This window comes from Pteropus vampyrus, unplaced genomic scaffold (assembly GCF_000151845.1).
Source record: "Pteropus vampyrus isolate Shadow unplaced genomic scaffold, Pvam_2.0 Scaffold144, whole genome shotgun sequence".
NCBI classification, from domain to species: domain Eukaryota; kingdom Metazoa; phylum Chordata; class Mammalia; order Chiroptera; family Pteropodidae; genus Pteropus; species Pteropus vampyrus.
In genome coordinates, this window is record NW_011888925.1 from 558,254 (window position 1) to 581,617 (window position 23,364).

General features: G+C 60.7%; 1 protein-coding gene across 4 annotated transcripts in view; it reads left to right on the forward strand.

Moving 5' to 3' along the window:
* The window catches only part of DAGLA (diacylglycerol lipase alpha), a 28,282-nt gene extending 9,142 nt beyond the window's left edge, over positions 1-19,140 (forward strand). For all 4 annotated transcript variants that reach the window (XM_011368608.2, XM_011368606.2, XM_023535768.1 and 1 more), the window contains 15 exons: positions 35-122; positions 2,095-2,229; positions 2,875-2,952; positions 4,400-4,524; positions 8,042-8,195; positions 8,748-8,831; positions 8,949-9,026; positions 9,490-9,570; positions 10,403-10,545; positions 10,861-10,929; positions 11,296-11,368; positions 12,462-12,658; positions 13,525-13,654; positions 14,148-14,335; positions 15,696-19,140. In XM_011368608.2, coding sequence (XP_011366910.1) covers positions 35-122; positions 2,095-2,229; positions 2,875-2,952; positions 4,400-4,524; positions 8,042-8,195; positions 8,748-8,831; positions 8,949-9,026; positions 9,490-9,570; positions 10,403-10,545; positions 10,861-10,929; positions 11,296-11,368; positions 12,462-12,658; positions 13,525-13,654; positions 14,148-14,335; positions 15,696-16,647 — 2,575 coding nt within the window. In that variant the 3' untranslated portion in view covers positions 16,648-19,140. The remainder of the gene's footprint in view (positions 1-34; positions 123-2,094; positions 2,230-2,874; positions 2,953-4,399; positions 4,525-8,041; positions 8,196-8,747; positions 8,832-8,948; positions 9,027-9,489; positions 9,571-10,402; positions 10,546-10,860; positions 10,930-11,295; positions 11,369-12,461; positions 12,659-13,524; positions 13,655-14,147; positions 14,336-15,695) is intronic.
* Positions 19,141-23,364: the final 4,224 nt, after the last annotated feature.

Below are 23,364 nucleotides of genomic sequence, written 5' to 3' on the forward strand. Positions count from 1 at the left end.
GTGACCTCACACTTACCAACTCTTCCCTTTTCAGGCATCGCTTGGAGGAGGGTCAGGCCACCAGCTGGTCACGCCGGCTCAAAGTGTTTCTCTGCTGCACGCGGACAAAGGACTCGCAGTCAGTGAGTGCCAGGAGGTCGCGTCCCTCGGGCTCACATCCCTCTGTCAACAACTCGGGACCCTTCGCTCCTTGGCAGAGCCGGGCAGGCAGGGCTGCTAGGAGGGAGCTGGGTTTTGAGCAGGAGCCAGGTGACAGCCGACTCATAGGAGGACCTGTTATTCACTGACCGATTCCCTCTAGCATATGATGACCCCTTGCTTTGTCAAGGGAACAGAAAGATTTGAAGACCTTTCAATGACCCCCTTGGAACTCGAAGTCTAGTTTAGGAGAAGGGATACTCAAAAATCAGGGCCAAGACAAGGAAAAGCAGCATATCACCAGCTGTAAGTTACTCTGGAAGATCAAGCGGGGCTGTAAAGTGCTTAGTGTGGTCCTTCCATGCCGGTGCCCTGAGGAATAACCAGAGGACCGGACTCTGCGGTCCCAGGGGGCTGCAGGAGAGAGGAGTCGGCCATGGGTGGCCCTTTGGAGGAGGAGGGGGCCCTCAGGGTCCTGGAGGTGAGCTCCCAGCACTGGCAGGACCCTTAGAGATCATCTAGTCCCATCCCTTTTTGCAGATCTGGCCACTGAGGCCCAGAGAGGTGGGGTGACTTGCTCAGTGCCGCACAGCTAGTTAGTGGCAGACTCAGTGAGGTCAAAAAGGCACTCCTCCCTGAGCCAGGGAGCAAGGGAGCAAGGGAGAAAGGCTCCCTGAGCCTTTCATGGAAGCCACTGGAAGTTTCGAGTGGCTTCTTCCCACCGGCGGCTCCTGGTGAGCTGTAGAGTGAGTGATCAAGTGTGAGAAAGCCCTCCGAAAGGATCCCTGGTGGGTGGGGAGCACCCCCACAGGCCGAGAGGGTCTGAGGGGTCACGGCCCAGGGCCTGGTCCCCAGGCAGTCCATGCAGAGGGCAGGGAGCAGTCCCCAGGCAGACGGGGCGCTAGGCCTGCCAGGGCCCGTGGAGAGCATGCCCACCCTTTCTGGGGGCTCAGAAGAGTCAGGGCTGGTGTCGGAGCCTGGTGAAAGGCAGAACATCTCGGGTTGGGAGGCAGGGGCGGGCAGGGGTCAGGTCAAGTCCAGAGTACGTTTTGTTCAGCCTTTCCTGTGTTGCTTAAAAACTCGAATTGGATGCCAACATTTAAAAATCAGGGGCATTCATGTAAACTTCCAAATTTCTGCGTCTGGCATCTTCAGTCCCTCACAAGCCCGGTCAGCTGGAACTGAGTAGTGGCTGGCTCTGTTTGGCCCCATTAGGCATTTGAGTTTGCAATCCGCGATTTTTCCTCTCTTAACAAGTGCCAGACACAGTCAAGGGTGAAACCCAGCAAGAGGATGAGTTGCCATGAGTTTGTTCCCACCACAGCCCCCGCTAACAGGTTAGGGACCAGGGTCCAGACTCCAGCTCTGTGTGAGCAGGGAGGACTCAGAGCACAGGGGCCAGCGGGGCTGTCCTGAGGACAGGGTTTGCAGGGAAGCCAGAGGGGCCCCTGGCCCAGCATCACACCCTTCTCCAGGCACATGGTGGGGGTTTCTGAGCCCGCAACTGTGGGCAGGAGGTGGGAAGAGATTCAGAGGGAGGAGGAGGCAGCCAGGAGCTTAGTTTTGGCTTCTCTGTTAGAGAGAAAGGCCGGAGAAGAGACCAGCGGGCTGAGCAGGCCTTGATGCCATTCCTAGTGTCTGGGGAAAGAGCAGGAAATGGCTCCACTTGGCATCTGTGCGTGCTAGACGGTGAGTGCCCTAGGAGCTCCGAGGACAGAGGAGGGCCGGGAGGTGGACATGGAGAAGGGTCAGTGGCTGCGACAGCTCCTGCCAGGTCCGCAGGGCCCAGGACCCAAGGACAAAGGCCCTCAGGCTCACGCTGCAGAGGGCCGCAGGGGGTCGGGCCAGGGTGCCCCTGGGCCCAGAGCAGACACCCAGCCCCTGGGGATTCACGCCCGGTCTCTCGTCCTCTCTTCCGCTGCCCCCCACTGCCTCCCGCCTCCCTGGACCTCGTAGGACGCCTACTCGGAAATCGCCTACCTCTTCGCCGAGTTTTTCCGGGACCTGGACATCGTGCCGTCTGACATCATCGCTGGCCTGGTGCTGCTCCGGCAGCGACAGCGAGCCAAGCGCAACGCCGTGCTGGACGAGGTGGGCGCCCGGCCCTCCTCCAGGCGGCCTCCCTGCAACCCCCTCTGCCCGGGCCTCTGGCTGCCGCCCCTGCTGCTGCTGCTGCTGCTGCTCCCGGGATTCCACACACCCTCTTGGGTCCCTGGAGGTCGCCCCTTGATGCTCGCTCTGCCCCTATTTCTGCAGCCACCACTGTGGCTCTTACTTGAGTGACTTCCATCTGCTGGGCCACGTTGCCTGCTTCCCGGGCTGCTGCAAGAGATTCTAAGCACAGGGGCTAATGAAGCTAATGAATGCCACAGCTCGGGCTTCGGCCTCGGGCACTTGCCCCTCCATCCCTCTCCTCCCCAGCCCCGCCCACACACCAGTCCCAGCCTGGGTGTCCCAGTGTCTTCTGCAAGATGCATTCCCAGCCCCCGCCCCGACCGAGGCCTGGGCGAGGAGCTTCCTGGGGCGATGCTCCGAGTGGAAGGGGAGCAACTGGAAATAAGAGGAGATCTTGGCTTTTGGGAAACCGGCTGGGTCACAGAGAGCCAGACGCCACTCGCTCCTTTGGGCTCGCAGGCCCTCGTGAAGCAGGCGGGGTGCAGAGCTGGGTGCCCAGACCCCCTTTCCCAGCCATGCAGCTAGGCCTGGGGCGGCCACCCTCACACGCCTGTTTTACAGGCCAACAACGACATCTTGGCCTTTTTGTCGGGGATGCCAGTGACGAGAAACACCAAGTACCTCGACCTCAAGAACTCGGTAAGTCAGCACTGCCCCCACCCCGCCTTTGGGAATGTCGTCATGCATGGCAGCGGGACATAGCGCTTTGGTTCCCAAGCCTTTCTGAGGTGCAGAACCTCACCCCCAGCGCCTTCAGTAGAAATCCAGTGTGCGTGTCACAGGGGAACGTGGAGCCAGTCCCCTGCCACCCTGGCTGAAACTGCAGCCCACCCTGCCTCAGGAACAAACCGATCAGGGTGTGCATCAGCTCCGTGCCGTCACTGTGACCTTGAGCAAGTCCCTGACCCCGCCCTGAGCCTGTTGCTGCCTGTGTGGATGGCACTGGACACCCCTTCCACGCAGAGCTCTGGTGGGGAGGAAATGGGCCATTCTGAGTCCAGTTCCCGGTGGGGCACCAGACGCAGTGGTACCAGTCTGGGCTGCTAGAAAGGGTTCGTCTTCGGGTCTCGGTCTCCTGGGATCGCCTCAGGCCTCCATCTTCCCCCCGCTCCCAAAGCAGGCCTTTGTGTCCCCTTCTGAAACAGCTGGTCTATGGCAGGTGCTCTCACCACGGAGGGGGAGGGGCAGGGACAGGCTGCTGCGCAGAGGTGCTGGGTCCCCCGCCTGCCACCTGGCAGAGGCTGCCAGCGCCCCGCCCTACAGCCGGGAGCTCAGAGGGATAATTATCTTCTCCAGCTCCTTCCTGAAGAGCAGAAAGAGCAGAGCGGCCAGGCTTCCACGCCTCTGGGCCCTGATTAAGGCGCTACCTTTTTTCACTTTACAAGATGACTAATCACCCTCCTTAACTTTTACAAGGTGATTAATTCCCTCTAAGTGCAGGAGCCCTCCAGTGCCTGGGGTACCAGGACACTGAAAGGCTTTGCTGGGACACCTGTTCCTCCCTCCCTCCAGCCCTGCAGGCTGATAGCAACAGCCTGTGGCCTCAGACACTGGGCTTCTAACTGGCGCCTTTCCTTAGAGAGATCCCAATCTGCCCAGACACCCCTGCCAGCCAGTGACTCAGTGTATCAGGCTGCAGTCTCCCTGAATTTGCGGACAAAGAACCCAAGGACCTGCTCACCCAGCTTGGCCATGTCTCTAGGGCTGGCCTGCTTGTCAAGGCCTGGACACCCCAGCTGCAGGGCCCTGGGCCTCTCAGGGTGAAGTGTCCCTTCCCAGGGCCTGATTGCCAAGGCGGGGTGATGGCCACTTGTGCCCCCATCTCTTCCCTTGTTGGGAAACCGGGCAAGGACATCGATCCAGTACTCTCAGTGTTTTTCTGGCCCCAAATCGTTAATTCTGAGACCAGAGCAACAGGACAGGTCTCAGGAGGATACATGCCCTGGTTACAGGGAGATAATTAGGGAAATGCAATTATCATCTGGAGGAGCGGTCCCTCCCCCAGGATGGGGTGGCATCTGTGGCCTGTGGGGGCCCACGAGCCCTGAGGGCAGGAGGTGACCGCCCTCTGACTCCTCCCTTCCAGCAAGAGATGCTTCGCTACAAAGAGGTCTGCTACTACATGCTGTTTGCGCTGGCTGCCTACGGGTGGCCCATGTACCTGATGCGGAAGCCCGCCTGCGGCCTTTGCCAGCTGGCACGGTCCTGCTCGTGAGTACCGTCCCATCCTCCCCTGGGCCAGTGTGTGTGGAGGAGCCGAGGCCATGATGCCAGCCTGCCGGGGACGGCCGTCACTAAGCAGACTGCGCATGTGCGCTGGTCCGCCCTCCGTGACCTCTCTTCTCCCCGCCCCCCGCCCCCCACCCCCCGCGGCCTGCGTTGCTTCTCTGCTGCACCGCACCGTCTCTGGGCCTCGACTTCCCTGCTTCTGCCTTAGCCCTGGATGGGGAAGAGCGTGGGCTTTGGGATCACATAGTCCCGGGTTTGGATCTGGACTTTGTCACTTGCAGCCTTGGGCAAGTCGGTCTCCCTCTGCCAGCCTGGGTTTCTATACCTGTAAAGCGGGGCTGGTGATGTGCACCTCCTGGAATGGTTTTGGGAGGATTAAAGGAGGGGTTGCCAAGCATCTGGTTCCGCTGGTTCCCATCCCCCCTGGCCCTCTCCCTGGCCCCCTCAGCCACTCCCCTCTCCCCCCATCTTCCCTTCTCCCTTCCTGCACTCTGCCTTTCTAAAAGAAAGGACTTTGCTGGTAAAGAGGGTTCAATCCATAGAGGCCTCCGGAAAGACATCGAGAAGGCCCTTCATAGGGTGCTGGCTCTTCACAGGGTGCTGGCATGGCCTCAGCCCCTCCCCCTACTTGGTGTCTCTGACGTCAGCCCAGGCCACACAGAAGGAGGACAGCTCCCTGGCTCCCTGTTCCAGAAAGGCTGGCATACTGGGCAGGGAGCTTCTGTCTGTGACACCTCTGCCCTCAGGGCCAGCAGCAGCCACACCCCTCCTGTAGAGCCTTCCTTTCCACAGAAAGCTGGGTGGCTCTTGGGACCTCGTTCTCACCATCCCCCAAGCGAGTGACAGAGTGGACCAGGGCATCCCGTGCCCCCTCCCTTCTTTGCCAGCCTGCACACAGCTGGGATTCCTCTCAGCACCCTTGGGAGCCCCTGCTGCAGCCAAGAGCTTCTTGAAACGAGTACGAGCCCAGGAGTCCCATGCCCAGGGCCCTGCTCCCTTACTCACGGGCAGAGTGGGGATGTCATTTGTATGACAGTGTCTGTCTGGCCTGCCCACAGGCTTTCTCAGAAGCCAGGGTGTCACTGCAGGCCAGGCATTTGAGGCGTTCTGCATGCAGGGTGTCACTGCAGGCCAGGCATTTGAGGCGTTCTGCATTTGTTTCGGCTTCTCAGTGCTCCAGAGAGAGAGCAGGCAGTCCTCAGACCCCATGAAGGCCCAGCTGGGTCCTTGCCTGGAAGAACAGGTATCTAGGGGGTGGAGAAGGGGCAGCCCTGAAGGCCAGGCTTGCAGCCAGGGGTGTTAGGATGGAAGCCAGAGGGCTGGGCCTCTTTCTCTGAGGGCCAGCCTGTCCATAGCAACCTAGAGTCCCAGCACTAGCCAGCAGAAGGAGCTGCTGACCTGCCTCGGGCCCAGGCCCTCCGCCTGGCTGCAGCTCTCCTGCCCCATACAGCATGACCAGCCAGGCCTATGCCGGAGTGCTGGCCTCGAAAAGGCGGGAGGCCCCTCCTAGGAGCCCAGACTGCTGGCGCTGCTGCTCTCATCCGTTCCCCTGGCTCTCAGACCACTGCCTCAGAGGCTGTCCTCTCACTGGACAGAGGGAGAGCTACCATTTATGGAGTGCCTGTCATATGCTGGGCCCTTTCTGCGTCTTGGGTCTTCGAGGTCACACTAGCCTTGTGAAGTAGCTGTCAGCACCCCACTCTTACAGAGGAGGAAACGGAGCCTTCGGGTGGCTGAGTGCTCCCCAGGCCCTCGCAGTCGGGAAGGGACGCACCAGAGCAAGGACTCAAGCCCAGGTCTGTTGCTGAAGGCCACACTGTAGCGGCCACATGCTCAGTGCTTGAGGCGGAGGCTGTCCTTGGAGAGAGCAGACAGCAGCCTGAGAACAGGATCCCGGCCCCCAGATCTAGACCAAGCCCCACGTGGCCTGGGGTGGGGGGCTCCCCCAGCATCCATTGAAGTGGTCGCCCAGTGGCTTCTGAGATTGGCCTCACCCTGAGTCTTCTCACTGAACCCTCTCCCCCATTGCGAAGTGTGTAACAAGCCCTCAGGTGCTACTCGAGTGAAGATAAACCTCTTGGCATCTCTAAAATTCAAGATTATTAATAAAATCTCAGCTGTCATCTTAAGACAGGTGGCAGGGGTGGGTCACATGCTCTCACAGTTCCTGGCTTGATCTGTTGGGTGCCGGCTCCCTCTGGTGGCCAGAAGAGCAGCTGCACTCCTTGCTGGGAGCCCAGCTCAGATGCTCACTCACTCACTTGGGGAAGCCCACTCTGTGCCTGGTGCTGTTTTTGGTGCTGGAGACATAGCTGTTAACCAAGCAGAGCAAAACCTGCCCTGTGGAGCCCATCGCCTGGTGGGGAGGCTCAGACAATGCACAAACCTGGAGCAGATGGATGCTTCGGAGAAAAATAGAGCTGCTGTGTCATCGGGGCTGGGGAACGCGGGCCGGGGGGCTATGTTAGATGAGGTGGCCACGGTGGACCTCACTATAACACAGCATTTCAGCAGAAACCTGAAAGAAATGAGTCCAGCCACTCAACATCTAGAAGAGTGTTTCAGGCAGAGTGAGCCATGGGTGCAAAGATGCTGAGGCAGAAATACAGCCAGTGCATCTGAGGGAAGGCAGGAGGGTGTCTGAGAGCAGAGGGGAGTCGAAGGGAGCAGGCCAGAGAGCCCGGGACAGGTGGCCAGGACCGGATGGGGCAGGGCCCTCGGCCCCTGAAAGGATCTGGCTTTTGCACTGGGCGAGAAGGGCCATGTCGTAGGGTTTTGAGTGAAGTGAAGCGGTTTGACATATCTTAAAAGGTCACTGTGGCTGCTGAGTCGAGAAGGTAAGGGCCGGCAGAGACGAGGGAGACCTGTCAGGAGGCCACTGTGACACTCACAGGCAGAGACAGTGGCGGCGTGGGGTGGGGGTGGGGGGGTGCCGGCAGGGGAGAAGCTGTCAGGCTGGTTGTGGATTTGGAGGCAGAGCGAGCGGATGTGCTGACCCGCAGGACGCGGGGTGGGAGGCGGGATGGGAAGATGGCGGCTCCGGCATGGGACTGAGCGATGAGCGGCGGGCTGTGGAGGACTGTGGGGAGCACGCAGGTGGACCGTCAGGGCCGGGCCCCGTGGGGCGTCAGAGGAGGCGTTGTGTGGGCGGTGGGAGGGGACTATCTGGAGGTCTGGGCGGTTCACTGGGATGAGGCCCTGCAGGAGCGAGAGGAGCCAACGGAAGAGGAGCCCAGAGCTGACCTCTGGGCCGAGGAGGCTGCGAGTGCAGGAGGCAGGAGAGAGGACGCCCCTGGCCCAGTGGGGAAAGCACTTCAAGGGGGAGGGAAGGACCCACTGGGTCAGGTGCTGCCACGAGGCCACGTGAGACGAGGGCCGGGAACTGCCCAGTAGCGCTTTGTGAGGTTTGGGGCTGCCAGAGCGGGGTCCGGGGAGGCTGAGAGGGGAAGATGGCTCCATCGGTGGTCGCTGGCCCTGAGGCCCTGGCACCCCACCCCAGGTGCTGCCTGTGTCCCACGCGGCCCCGGTTCGCCCCCGGAGTTACCATCGAGGAAGACAACTGCTGTGGCTGCAACGCCATTGCCATCCGCCGCCACTTCCTGGACGAGAACATGACCGCGGTGGACATCGTCTACACCTCCTGCCATGATGCGGTGAGGGGCTGGGCGGGCTGGGCCGGGCTGGCCTGCAGCACCCCCAGCTTTTGTCCTCTGCAGGCTGTGGAGGGGCAGGTGGGGCTGCAGCCCCGTGTCAGGAGCAGGTGGCCAAGGGCCCTGGGTGCCCGAGCCGTCCTCCCAGGCAGTGGGAGCCCTTGGCTTTGCTGGCACTGAAACAGCAGCCTCCAGGTGTCCCCTAGCTAGGCAGTCCGGGGGTGGACCCTTCTCCCCACGCTCTCTCTGTGTCTAGAAAGTGGACCCCAAACCACACCCAGTACTGGGGCTCCCTGGCTCCAGCCTTTGGGGGAAGGAATTGTGGAAAGAAGCAGCGAGGCCGTGGAGAGGGACGGCCAACCCTCTGGACACAGCAGGCAGGGGGGCAGCACGCGGGGCTGACCACGTGGGGGAGCTGGGGGACGGCAGCCTGGCCAGGGCCTGGGGGCTGGTGGAGGCAAATTCTCTGACCAGGAAGGAGGCCTGCTTAGGTCACTGGCCTGAGTCGGGCTCCATCCCGGGGCCACTGAGGCTCACAAGCCACCCTCCTCCTAGGTGTACGAAACCCCCTTCTACGTGGCAGTGGACCACGACAAGAAGAAGGTGGTAATCAGTATTCGGGGAACCCTGTCTCCCAAGGTATGCTGCCCAAGGCTCCCCGCCCATCCCTGGGGGCCCCCTCACCGCCCTCATGGGGTGCCGCTTCCCTTTTCCTGTCCTCAGCCCCGCCCCTCACCTGTGCTCTCTCCCCACAAGGATGCCCTGACGGACCTGACTGGTGATGCTGAGCGCCTCCCCGTGGAGGGGCACCATGGCACCTGGCTGGGACACAAGGTACCCACCATGTGGGCCCCTGAGGGCCCCTGGCCTTCCCTCCCCGCTGCCAGCTCATGGATGTGCCTTGTTGGTGGGGTGGGGGTCCTCCCTGCTCGCTGGGCTCACCGGGAGAGATTGGTCAGAGAGGTGTGGATGTGTCTGGAAGGTCCACCGTAGCCTGTCCGCCAGGACCCCTGCCTGGCTCAGATCCTGACCCAGAAGGGCCTGAGGAGGCAGAGCTGGGAAGGGGTCACACTGGTTTCTGTTAGACACGCAACCCCTCTGCGCCTCAGTTTCCTCATCTGTGAAACGGAAACGATGTGATAAAGCGTCCATCAGCCCCAACAGGCCTGTAATGTGGACCAGAGCGGGACAGGGGCGTGAGCTGCCGGTCACTGTGCTTTGGCTGGTCCCCGAGAGGCCTTCCTCTGTCTCGGACCCTCTCCAAGCACCCACCTCTGTTACCCCTCAACCCACCTAGGGAATGGTCCTGTCGGCTGAGTACATCAAGAAGAAGCTGGAGCAGGAGATGGTCCTGTCCCAGGCCTTCGGGAGAGACCTGGTGAGGCGTGTTCCACGCCACCGAGCCTTCGCCATGCCCAGCCCTCCCGCCCCCAGTGCAACAGATTGGTGACCGACGGAGCCGCCCTGAAGACCAGGCTCCTGCACTTTCCTTTGACCCCTGGCTCCCAAAACCCTCACTTGCTCAGTCCTTCCTGCCCGCTCTGACCACTTCCTCTTTTGCACCTGCTCCTCTTGGGCACCCCAGCTCAGCCCCGCCCAGTTATAAGCACCTGCTCCGTGCCAGGCACTAGAGGCGCAACGATGGTTTGGGCTGGGGGCTTCTAAAATATAGAGCAGGATGATAAAATAATTGCAGAGCACATAGAAGGGGTGCTGCTCGGGCTGGGGGCGATCTGGGCCCTGCCCACTGCCCACTCCCTATGCGGGCAGCTCCCGAGGTGCTACTGAGTGCCCTTCCCAAAGCCAAGCAGGCCCTGGCCTCACGAGACCTGTATAGTTGTTAGGACACGGGGATTGGGGCAGGTGAGCAAATGATTATAATAGAGTATAATCGCCATGTACGAGGGTTGTTCCCAGGTGTAGACACAAGGTCTAGAAGGGAGTAAGCCTCTCCCGGAAGATCAGGAAGGGCTTCTCCGAGGAGGCAACTTCTGAGCAAGGTTTTGAAGGATGAGTAGGAGTTTGTTAAACTAGTCTCCCCCAAGAAGTTTCCCCATGGGGGCCTCGCTGGGCCCTTCCTCTGCCCAGCACCCACGCACCACAGACACGACCCCAGGACTCTGGGAAGACCCCTCTGCCTCTCCGGCGTCAGCTGAGACAGTCGGCTCAGCGGGCAGGGGCCGGGCTCTGAGGCTTCTCTCGGTCCCCAGGGCCGCGGAACTAAGCACTACGGCCTGATTGTGGTGGGCCACTCCCTGGGCGCGGGCACCGCCGCCATCCTCTCCTTCCTCCTGCGCCCCCAGTACCCGACCCTCAAGTGCTTTGCCTACTCCCCACCAGGGGGCCTGCTGAGGTGAGCCGCCTAGGGCCTCAGAGTTGGCTGGGGCTGGCTGGGGCTCGGGGTGGGACAGAGGTGGGCACTAGACTGGGCAGTCTGGTTTCTGGTCAGTGGGAGCCAGGGAGTGGCCTGGTAAGTGGACGGTGGGCGGGGGGGCTCTGTCAAATGCCAGGAGGACCCCGGATCTACCTCTGGCAAAGTACTCCTGGCAGGAAGAGCAGGGCAGGGGCCTGCACGCTCCCCAGGGGGCCTCGAGCCTAGAAGCTAACCACAGGAGAGCTGGACCAGGGCGCCCTCCCCACCCGAGCCCCGCCTCTGCTTCCCTTGCAGTGAGGACGCCATGGAGTACTCCAAGGAATTTGTGACAGCTGTGGTTCTGGGCAAAGATCTCGTCCCCAGGCAAGTCCCTGTTGCTCCCTCTCTCCACTGTCCCAGCCTGGGCTGGTCCTCCCTCCTCAGGGCCTCGCCCGGGCTCTACGTCGCTCTCACGCAGACCCCCACCCACCCGAAGGACCCCAGAGCCCCCCTGTGTGCTCTGAGGTGCCCAAGCTGAGAGGACAAGGTGGACTCGCCCTGCCTGGCACCCTCTCCCTGGCTTAGCCCTCCTGAGCTGCAGACTCACCTTCCCCAACTCTGTGACCCTGGCAGCCTGGTCTTCCTCTTCCTGGGGGCCAGGCATGTGCCTGCCCCCACGACGCCCTCACCCCATACCTCCCCTGGTCCCTGGCTAGGCCAGGCTGATGCTCGTTTTCCCCTCTCCCCCAGGATCGGCCTCTCTCAGCTGGAAGGCTTCCGCAGACAGCTCCTGGACGTGCTGCAGCGAAGCACCAAGCCCAAAGTGAGCCCCCACCCCGTCCTGCCTGGCTGCCCCGGCTCTGGGCGCCGTGTCTGTCTTGTGCCCTGCCTGTCTCCCAGCCCAAAGCACAGCGGCCCCAGGCACATGAGGCCAGCCTGGGGTGTGGTCGGTGTCTTAAACCTCAGGCCATCAGTCCCTCAGCATCTCTGAGCTCATCCCCCTGCCTGTCTTTGTACCACTTTGGGGCAACTGAGGCCCAAAGTGGTCAAGGAGCTTGCTTTTGCTCACACAAGTTGTCACCGAGTCAGTTTTTAGCTGAGGGCTCCTGAGTCCTGGCTCCCGTCCCACAGAGCTGCCTAAACGCAGGAGAAGTCTGTCCCCGAGGCTCTGGGCTTCGAGGCTCTTCCAAAACCTGCTGCTGGCTCAGGGGGGCTGGCCCTCAACCTTGGGCGAATTGGGCTACAGCTTGGTCTGATTTTCCACCGCAGCAGAGAGGAAAGGACCAGCCCTTCCTAAACCTTCATCAAGTCTTTAAAGGACACTGGGGGATACTTCCTGTGGCAAGCTGGCCCTCAGCAGGCCAGGCCAAGGGGAGGCTGGCAGGCAGGAGAGGACTGACCTGGACCAGCAGGTCCTCTGTGCCCCCAGCCCAGTTTGGACTCTTCCCAGCCTTCATGCCCCTGACCCTCTGGCAGGCAGTGCTCTAGGCCAGGTAGCAGGTACCAGGTAGCAGGGGTGGGCGGGGCAGTAAAGTCTTAGGGGATCGTGTCTGCCTACAGGAGCCTGGTTGCTGTCAGGCCCAGTCCCGGGCTCTTGTCATTGTGATGTAGAGCAAGTTCCTTCCCCTCGCTGGGCCTGTTCCCCTGTCCAGTAGGTGGGGGCTTGACTGTCCCTCCAGCCTCTCTCCAGCCCTGAAATACAAGAGTCCATGGCATCTATCCCTGGTGTCTTTTTGGCCATCATAGCCACTGTCCACCTCAGGAATGCCTCTCCAGGTGGGCACTGCCCTTTCCTCTGCCTCATAGCCACCCCAACCCCCTCCCCTGTCACCTATGAACTCTCCTTCTGAGCGCCTCTGCCCCGCCCACCCAGCCAGAGCTGCTCAGCTGTCCCCACCTCCCCCCTGCCTACACAGTGGCGGATCATCGTGGGGGCCACCAAATGCATCCCCAAGTCAGAGCTGCCGGAGGAGGTGGAAGTGGCCGCCCTGGCCAGCACACGGCTCTGGACTCACCCCAGCGACCTGACCATTGCCTTGTCGGCCAGCACCCCGCTTTACCCTCCCGGCCGCATCATCCACGTGGTCCACAACCACCCAGCAGAGCAGTGCTGGTAGGTGCTGCCTGCAACTCGGTCAGCTGGGAGGTGGCAGCAGCCAGGGCAGGGCCTGCATCATCCAGGGGACTGGGGGATGAGCCAGCCTGCGCTCAGTCGCCCCTCAGGGCTAGGGCCAGAGGCGGAGAGACGGGTCCAGGGCACCCGCAGCTGGTGGGGCGGGGGTAGGGAGTTGCCTCAGACTTGGGCCCTGGAAATAGAACAAGACTAGCCCAGAGCAGCACCCCAGACTCCTCTCGTGACAGGCCCAGCCTTTGTCCCCAGTCAGCTTTGCCCTGGTGTTCCCTAGGGCATCTCTCCCCACTTGTGGTCCATTTAAAAGTGTATGCCCCGGAGGGGTCACTCTAAGGCCCTGGCCAGCTGTACCTCCATTGTCACTTGGCATCACCTCTGGGATAGGTGGCAGACAGCTCTGAGCAAGGGCTGGGGTCCAGAAGAGAGAAAAAGATGGGCAAGTACGTCTCCCCATCGTGCTCGTTCAGAGGGTAGGCCTGGGACCCTCCTCCAGCAAGCACTGCCTCCCCTGACAAAAGGATTGTGGGCTGGGCCCTGCCCAGGGTGGAACAGGCATGGCCCAGGCCACAAGTATGGAGATGGCTGTGTAGGGACCATGGCTGAGGTTCAAGATCAGCCTTTCTCAGCCTCTGTTCCTGGCCGGACTGGGAAGTAGGGGTGGGGGTGGGAGCTGAGGGTGAAGCAAGAGCAAGGAGCCCAGGGGCGCAGCCCAGCTGGCCACGCTGGACAGGGGGCCTCCAAGTTCACCTCACTCCTGCTAAGCCAGGGCAAAGCAGAGCCAGGGCCTGGGGGCCAAGGCCAAGCTGCTACCCACCCTCGGCTTCCCTCTGGCCCCCGTGTTTCCTCAGCTGCTGTGAGCAGGAGGAGCCCACGTACTTTGCCATCTGGGGTGACAACAAGGCCTTCAACGAGGTGATCATCTCCCCCGCCATGCTGCACGAGCACCTCCCCTACGTGGTCATGGAGGGCCTCAACAAGGTGAGTCCCTGGGCAGCCCTGGGCTCTAACGCCTCGTTAGAGCCCGCGGTGCCTTGCGAGCTGCATCTCTGTCCCCATATTATAGGCAAGGGTGCGGATGCTCAGAAAAGTGAGCCAGAGTCCCCGGCCGGGCCGCAGTGGGGCCAGAGAGCCCACTCATGCCCCGGCCTCCACACCCCTGCTCCGTCCGCATCACCACGTGGCCCCGTGGTCAGGAGAAGTTTAGGAGACTCCCAGGGACCAGTGTCCAAGACAGGCTGAACTCAGAGGGCCTGAAGGCCACCTGGCACTTGACAGAGGCACGGCCAGGCAGGGCCAGTCTTTGGCCTTCCTGGAGAAGGGGTCTGGGGGGAGGAGAGTGGGGCCCAGCTGACCCATGCCGTTCTGTTTGGTCTGAGAGGCCTGGCCTGCCACCCTGCCCCTGCACGTGGCTGTTACCCTCCATGTGGCTGTTGCCCCTCCACCACCACCAGCTTCCGCGTCCTGTCCCCAGGTGCTGGAGAACTACAACAAGGGCAAGACAGCCTTGCTCTCTGCTGCCAAGGTCATGGTGAGCCCCACCGAGGTGGACTTGACTCCCGAGCTCATCTTCCAGCAGCAGCCACTGCCCACGGGGCCCTCCATGCCTGCTGGCCTCGCCCTGGAGCTGCCCACTGCAGACCACCGAAACAGCAGCGTCAGGTGAGCCCTGCCCACCCCAGTGTGCAGTGGCCAGGCGCGTCGTTTCAGAGCCCACAGGTTCGCGCGCGTGCGTTCTGTGCGTAGGCTGAACCCGTATGTTCTTGCGGCTCTGCATCCATGTGCAGGAGAGGTGAACTTGCCCCCTCTGCTCTGCTCCCGTTGACCCCCCAGCCTACCATCAGTGAAAGCTACATGGGCCAGTGGGCATCTAGACACACGGCCCCCAGGTCACAAACACATATAGTCACTTATACCCATTTAGACCCAAACAGATGGACACCCCTGCCCTTCCATGCAGGCACACGTGTATTTAAGTATTTGTATTGAAACTTACACATGCAGACGTGCCTCACAAATAGCTCTAAGTGCAGACAGTCCCCTATAGACATATGCCAAGACGGAGGCCACAGGAAATGCACAAGGACCCGCTTGGATAGGCAGCCCTGCGTGTGAATGAATGAATGCGCCTGTGCCCAATCCAGCCGCACAGACACATCGCCGGCCGACATGCAGACAGCTCGTATGTACACTGTATACATAAACCAGAGCTGTGCACACGTGCTCCCAGACACACACCCCACGTTCACAGCACTGTTCGCGGGTATCAGGCTCTTAAGGGGGATCCTCCTGCCTCTCCAGGACCCTTCCCACCCAGGAAGGGCACAGATCTGGCCAAGAGACTGCTGAAGAGAGCCCCAGTGGGGCACCTAGACACCTCTCCCTATCTTTTGTACATTTCCTGTGGCAGCTGCATGACCAGATGAGGGAGCCAGTGTCCATTCTCGCCACAGTAACCGCTGCACCCGACTCACACGCCTTTCATTCACTCCCAGCAGGTGGTGTGCAGCTGAGAGACACCAGGGCCCCCCATCCAGCAGAGGGCTATACTTTATGAGGAGGTGGGAGGAACCCCAGTGTGAGGAAGGGAGGTCTAGAGCTCTGGGAGCGGCACAGAGGGCTGCTGGTCCTGCTTCCTCTCTCCCCTGACCTGTGGCCTCATGAGTGACCTGGGCAGCCGGTCTCTCTAGGCCTCGGTCTCCCATGGCCGCAGTGACAGGACATGGGTGAGGGTGCTCCGGCAGTGCTCCTGGGGTCCTAGTGCCCCCAGCAGAGCCTCAGGCCCTCGAGGCCCCCACCCTGGCTCAACCCAGCATCAGCCCATGGTCTTCTGTCTTGGGTTCACGGAAGTCATTTTTTTTTAAATTAAGGGTCCCTGCCCCAAATAGTTCAACAACCGCTCAATGAACTTTCCCCTCCTCACCCTCCCCAAGTTCCCTCCAGCCAGGGAGCTGGGGTGGGGTTCAATCTCAGCACCCCTTCTGAGTCTCACCACCCTCACCCCCTGCCCTGCCCTCTGCAGGAGCAAGTCCCAGTCTGAGATGAGCCTGGAGGGCTTCTCGGAGGGGCAGCTGCTGTCCCCAGTGGCTGCGGCTGCGGCAGCCCGCCAGGACCCCGTGGAGCTGCTGCTGCTGTCCACCCAGGAGCGGCTGGCGGCGGAGCTGCAGGCACGGCGGGCTCCCCTGGCCACCATGGAGAGCCTCTCGGACACGGAGTCACTGTACAGCTTCGACTCCCGCCGATCCTCAGGCTTCCGCAGCATCCGCGGCTCGCCCAGCCTCCACGCGGTGCTGGAACGCGACGAGGGCCACCTCTTCTACATCGACCCGGCCATCCCCGAGGAGAACCCTTCCCTGAGCTCACGCACCGAGCTGCTGGCCGCGGACAGCCTATCCAAGCACTCGCAGGACACCCAGCCCCTGGAGGCGGCCCTGGGCAGTGGGGGCGCCACCCCCGAGCGGGCCCCCAGTGCTGCGGCCACTGACCAGGAGGAAGAGGGGGGTGGTGGGGTGGCCCCCCGTGGAGAGCTGGCGCTGCACAACGGGCGCCTGGGCGACTCGCCCAGCCCTCAGGTGCTGGAGTTTGCCGAATTCATCGACAGCCTCTTCAACCTGGACAGCAAAAGCAGCTCCCTCCAAGACCTCTACTGCATGGTGGTGCCCGAGAGCCCCACCAGCGACTACGCTGAGGGCCCCAAGTCCCCCAGCCAGCAAGAGATCCTGCTCCGAGCCCAGTTCGAGCCCAATCTGGTGCCCAAGCCCCCAAGGCGCTTTGCCGGCTCTGCCGACCCCTCCTCCGGCATCTCGCTGTCACCCTCCTTCCCACTCAGCTCCTCGGGCGAGCTCATGGACCTGACGCCCACGGGGCTCAGCAGCCAGGAGTGCCTGGCGGTGGACAAGATCCGGACTTCTACCCCCACTGGCCACGGGGCCAGCCCCGCCAAGCAGGATGACCTGGTCATCTCAGCTCGCTAGCACCCAGAGGGGCTGCCGGCAGAGGCCTAGGCCAGAGCAGGTGGCCCCTCAGGCTCCAGGTGGCTACTCACAGAGCCGGGCAGCTTGGAGGAGAGGCCCCCGGGGTCCAATTTAGCCTCAGGCATGGGGCACTGCTGCTGAGCTGGGGGTCCGTATCCCTACCTCAGCTTAGGACCCCTCAGAGCCAAGGCAGCTGGGATCTGGGCCCTCCAGATAGGGGAGGAGCAGGGAGTGGGGAGGAGCCTGGGGCAGCCTGCCAGCCTGACCCCAGGGGCACCCTGGCACCCCCTATTCCAGGACAGGCCGTGGGCATGCTGACTCCCCATCACTGCCCTCCCAGGGCTGAGCTGGAGAGCGGCCCCCTCCCCATACATTCTCATCTGCGGTCTAGGCTGGCCTCTGCCCTGGCCACTCCCCAGACCTGGTGCCTGCTGGCCAGCCCTTGGGGTGATCCCCCCACCCCCAAGGTGGCCCGCAGTGCTGTTTGTGTTTACAGAAGCTGCTGGGCTGGGCTCAGGTTGTGTCCTGGGCTTGCAAGCCCCCAGCCACAATCATGTGTTCAGTAGCCTCCCTCCGAGCAGGGCAGGGGCCTGGAGGGGCCTGGAGGAGGGTGGGGTCAGGACCGCCCCTTCTCTGCTTGGTGTCCTTCATGCTGACCCCTCTGTCAATGGGTTATAAGCTCCCAAGCCTGTCCCGCCTGCCCATTACTTCCAGGCTCCCCTTCTATTCCCGGGGATCCTGGCCATTCAAAGGGTGGACGGCACAGATGTGAGCACCCCAGGCTGCAGAGTCAGTGCCCGGGGAGGAAGAGGGTACCCAAATCCCGCTTCCTTCGAGGGCCCCATGGAACCGCTCCCTGTCACCTCCCCCATACCTAGGCAGCCCCAGGCCCTGGGAACTGAAACCAGATACCTCCGCTCCCCTCACTACCCTCCTGGTTGGCCTGGGCTCTCACCTGGGCCTTCTTCCCTCCCACCCATAATGTTACGTCGACAGGAAGTGGGGCCAAGAGTGGGGCATTGTGGGACCTGGCTAGAGACCCCCTGCTCTCTACTGCGCGGGGTGTGGAGGGTCAGGCTCTGGGACTGTCCTGGCTTAGCCAGAGGCTTCCGCATCCCCCACTTGAAGGGTTCCTTCGCCGCTGGGCTGGGGGAGCAGTGGGGAGGTGGCGGCCAGGCCGTTCTCCAGAGGCCGAGGCGGGGAGGCCGTGCATGCTCACGTGGGGGCGGGGGGAGTGTGCATGTGCATGAGTGTGTGCCGATCCTGAGGAAGGGGCTGCTGGGGCACCCACCCCACCTGACCTGACCTGCTTGCCTACTGCCCACCCCCCACCCCCCGCCCACTCCCCAGCCTGCCGGGAAGACAGCTAGTGAGCGTGATGCGGCTGGAGGTCAGAGGAGGAGCTCGGTTTTGGACATGGCCTGTCCTTGTCTCAACCTGCTGCTCTGACCCCCGGTTTGGAAAACTTGTATGCTGACTGTCCGCTTGTGCCTTCATCTCCTCGGAGGCATGCTCCCCAACTTCAAACCTGACCACGGCCTCCCTGCCGTCTAGGCTTCCCTGACCAAGACCCCTCATTTCACGATCACTAATATCTGGGGCCTGCGCCCTGAGCCTGACCCCTAACATAACTGGGACTGCCCCAGACCCCTCCCTGGGACCCCTGCCCACCCTGACAGATGGGAGCTGGGCCTCTGTGACTCCCACTCCTCACCAGGCTCCAGAATGGTGCCCCAGCTGAGGGCCCCGCTGCTGGCATAGCCTGGGCCCAGCACAGAAGCAAGACGAATCAGTGGCTCTTAGAATTAAAAAAAAGACAAATCATAAATCAGAGTAACGTTCCAATGAGCACCCCAGCCAATAGCAGGGAGATTTGGGGGTCTAGCCTTTTAATTCCTCCTTTGCCAAGGTGGGCTTGGGGCCTCTAAGGGGGTGTGGCACCCACCCATGCCCAGGACTGAGCCATCAGGGACAGACTCCCCACCCCAAAGCTGCAGCCACACAAGGTTACAGGCTTGGGGCTGGGGCAGACTCAGACTCAGCCCTGGATGCCCCAGGGTCAGCCCACCCCTAACCTGCCCTCTCCCCACCCCGGCCCTGAAGGGCAGGCCTACTGCGTGTCTCTCCCTTCCTCCCACACCACACTTGGGGGGGTCTGAGCCACCCCCCTCTGCCCGGCTCGGCTCAGCCCGACCCCTTCTCTGTTCCCTAGACCTGCAGCACAAGCTCTCCCAGTCATACGCTGGCCTGTCCTCCCAGGGGCCTGGGTGACCTCCATATGCAATCGGTAGAGAGCAGCCAGGCCCCACAGACACTCGTGCACTCTACATGCCATTCTCCCCTAACTTTTTTTGTACTTAATGTATGAAAGATCCAAACTAATATTGCTGTAAAAAGGAGAGACAAATTAATATAGCTTATTCTATAAATATATCTGTATATAAAGGTTTCTGTATATTGTATAGAGCTGTGTATAAACTGGATGTAGAAGCATGCTGGCTGCCTCGAGTGACCTCTCTTCCCAGCGGCTGGGGGTGAAGGGCTTGCTGCAGAGGTCAGCGGCAGAGAGGTGGGAGGGGACCTCTGAGACTGGCTCTCACTGCTGTCAAAGCCCTGACACGGGACCACACTTTGAGTTGCAGAGAAAGGCCGGAAGACCCTTGAAACCCCATTTGAATGGGGGCCCTGCCTGTGTCAGATCCATGCCAGGGGATCTGTATGACCTCATTAGGGCCTTGGAAGATGTGGCTTGTTTGCGCCTTCTTCCTCCCTGAGGGGTCTGGGGCTCAGAGAGGGTAAGTAAGTTGCCCAAGACCGCAGAGCCAGCGCTCGCGCTGCCAGGCTGATCTGACAGTGCCCACCCCGCCACCCAATAATGAGAGCTAGGGCAGGGAGGGAGGATTCCACGGAAGCCCCCAGCTGGGTCACACAGAAATGCAGGGTCCACTGGAAGTCTTTGCCAAGGGCTTCCCTAGGAGTATGCAAATGCCTGGCCAGGCCCAGGGCACCCCAGGGACCCCAGCCCAGCCTAGTCCCAAGGCAGTGAGGCTTGGGGAGCAGCTGTAGGGCCAGTGTGGGCAGGCTGCTGGGCCTCCTGTCAGCCCCATGCTGAGACGTGCCATCTCCACACACCAGGTGGCGCTGTTCCTCCAGCCAGTCCCACTGTGACCTGCAGTCTGGCCTAGGCACTGACCCAGCTGAGCTTTGACCTGACCTTAACCTTCCCCTTCTCTACACTTCTACCTTCCCACCCCTGAGTCCAGAGTGACCCTACTCGGTGAGGGTTTGGGAAAGGTGATAGAACAGCGCCTATCTTTACGCAAGGCCTCTCTGAACAGAAAAGGAAACTGAGGCTGGATAAGGATGAAGACCTACTCAAGGTCACTCCCATGCTGGGAACAGATCTAGGCCCAGAATCCAGGCCTCCCTGCCTAGGACTCTGGCCTCCATCCTCACCTAATGGTTTTCAAAGGTTCTTCCCACCCTATAGTCTCATTCGATTTGCAAATTATTCTATCCAATTAATGGAGCAGAGGAAACGACAGGGCCAGAGAGGTTCTGTGACTTGCCAAAAGTCACACAGCCAAGTGTGGAATGGAAGGGCTCTCATGGGGGGCAATTTTGGGAGGAGCTCGAGTGGCGTTCTGCTTCCCAGTGCTCATTCGAGACCCCTGGATGGTCCCTCCATCTCAGCTGGGAGGGAGGTGGGAGAGAAGTCACCCCGAAGGGTCCCCAGACCCAGTTATGTCCCCTCACCCTAGTCAAGGGAAGCTGTGTCCCCAGTCTCATGGACTCGCCATCCTTTGGGCTTCTTCTGTGAAAAGGGTGGATGCCAGGGCTGAGGGGGCCCTCGGAAAGCCAGGGTAGGGACGCCTGGCCAGTGGGTCGAGCCCCACTCTCTCCTGGGCTGGCCTCCAGCCAGCTACTCATAACCATAAGTCCCTGCCCCCACTTGATGATATAAGGCTTCCTGGGGCTCCCTCCCAGCCCCAGCCTCTGCCCGGCGTGGGTGAGTTGGGGGTAGTAAACCTCGAGTCTGGGACGTTTCAGCTAACCCTTTCCCCAGAGATGAAAATGCCTGGGGACAGTTGCTCCTTTGCTCAGTGGCCTCAGGAAGTCAGGGGAGGTGGTGGGGCCTGAACCCCCTAACTAGGCCAGCTCTCACGAGATCGACAGGATGCTCCCTCCCACTTCAAGGTCACCCAAAGACTTAATCCAGCCTGAAGAGTTGGGGTGTTGGGGATAAAATACACGTATCTCTCCCCACCCCACCCTTGGATGACCTAGACAAGGGCAAGGCTTAGCTCATCAGGATGGCCCTCGAATGGTGGGCCATTCGAATAAGGTGGACAGACTTATGGATAGGTGAGGCTTATAAAGAACCTGGTTTTCCAGCCGGTCTCAGTCAACTCCCCAAATCAATTTATTTTTTAATTTGTGAACAAAGTAGACCCCCACCTACACGGCGTAAGTGGGGGTCTACTTTGTTCACAGACAGGCCTGACCCGGGTGGGGGGAGAGGCAGAGCAGAGAATAACAATTGTCTTAGGGGAGGCTTCAGAGGGAGAAAAACCTCTGGGGTGTATCAGCTGGAAAAGAATAGGCTCCTCAGTGTGGTCCTCTCCCCCCTCTCAGCCCGGCCCCTGCCGGGGGGAGCACACACAGCTGGGCCCTCCAGCAAAATCCCATTCTATATATCTAAGAGCAACAGCTTGAGGTCCCTGGGGGACAAAACCTCATTGTGAGGCACCCTCCGGCCTGGGCACCCCCTCCCCCAGCTCCAGAACTGTTGTGGCATTGACCCTCTTCTCTGGGCCACTACGGGCCTGCTGACTGGGCCACATCTGGGGCTCAGGCACCAGCCACCCCTCCCCCATGGCTGGCCGCTGAGAAGGGGGAGGGCGGCCTGGGTGGGAGTAGCCTTCCAGGTTCCCACCCCGTCCCTACCCTGCAGCCCAGTTCGTCCCCACTCTCCTCTGCGGGGGCCACTGGCAGGCAGAGCTGAGAGCTCTAGGCTAGCTAGGCCGGCGTCTTGATCTGTCCACAAGTGCCCCCTCCCCTCTGGGCCTCAGTTTCAGTTTCGTCACCTGTCCGACGGCAGTGAGGTGGGATAGCTTTTTCCAGCTCTGACTTGCTGCGTCTGAGGATCCGGGAGGCAGTGAGCTGAGCCATTCTGTAGTATGATTGATTCGCCGGGTCTAGGATTCCAGAATCCCCTGTTTCCAAGGTTTCAGAGGTCTAGGAATTTGCAGTTTGAAGATGCCATCGTCTATTCATTCAACACATATGTATAGCACGCCTACTATATGCCAGGTGGTGTTCCTGGTGCTTGAAGCAACAGCAAGGACCAAGCCAGAGAAATCTCTTACCCTCATAGGGCTTCCGTTCTAGAGCGAGGAGCAGAGTAACAAAAACTAAATAAAACTCTTTATAGCGGAAAGGCCTAGGTCGGGGCAACTGCTTTAGGTAGGGTGCCAGAGAGGTGATGTGCGAGCTGAGGCCTGACTGCTGAAAAGGAACCAGCCACATGGGGAGGAGCATTGTAGACCGATGGAACAGCATGTGCCCAGCCCCCGCGGCAGGTGTGGCCTGGCGTGCTTGAGTGATGGCAAGGAGCCTTGGTGACTGTGACTTGGTGAGCCGTGGAGAGAAAAGTCAGGGCCGAGGTCAGCGGTCCAGGCAGGGGCAGATTATACGAGGCCTCGGGAACCAGAGCAGGAGGTTTAGATACCGTTCTGAGTGCAAACGGAAACTACAGGTTTTAGCAAAGGAATGACGTGTCTGGTTTATATTTTTAAAATAGTGATTTGGGAGGATTATAGGGATCAGTGAGGAGAGAGGCTGTGCAGTTGGGCAGGGCAGAGATAAGGAGGTGCTCACAGGGTGGAGGCAGAGGGATGAGGGTGGGGGGTTTACCCGGGACACGCCTGGAGGTAGAACCTTCAGCTCTCACGCTACCACACAGCGAAGCAGTGACCCAGAGGGCAGTTTCCCAGGTCTGCCGGGGTCTGGCTCTGAAGGCTGACTTTGGCCCTCATTACCTTGAAACTCTTAGAACTTTGCTGTCCAATACCATAGCCACACACTTGCTATTTAAATCTGAACCACTTTTAAATTACATTGAAAAGTCAGTCCGTTATTCAGTAGCCCCATTTCAAGTGCTCAGCAGCCACATGTGGCTAGTGGCTACCAGATTGGGCAACACAGGGGACATTTCCATCATCACAGGAAGTTACGGACAACTGCACCTCCTCCCAGTACATACTGTCACTGAGCCTCCGTTTCCATCTGCATCTCTGAAATTCATATAATAGTATCTCCTTGGTAGGGTATCTGTAAGGACTGAATGAGATAACCCCTGTAAAGTGCTCAGTGCAGCCCGGCACATAAGAAATCTTCATTAAATACAGGTTGTTACTATTATTGCTGAGATGAGGGGTGGGTAAGGAATGGAAATAGAGGATATCTCTGAGGTTTGGTTCTAAACATTAAGATCAGAACCCTGTTATCTTCCCCTGTCCAAAGTGGGAAGAAGAACTGTGGGGCAAGGAGAAGCCCCAGCAAGGAGATGACCCCAAACCCAGCCACGGCGACCCCGGCCCGGCCTGCACGCCCTTCCCTCCCCACGCGACGCCAGGCTGCCCTGCAGCCCCCAACCCGGGCAGGAGCCTGTGCCCGCGCCGCCTGGAGAGCGCGCGTCCTGTCCGCCACGGGGCT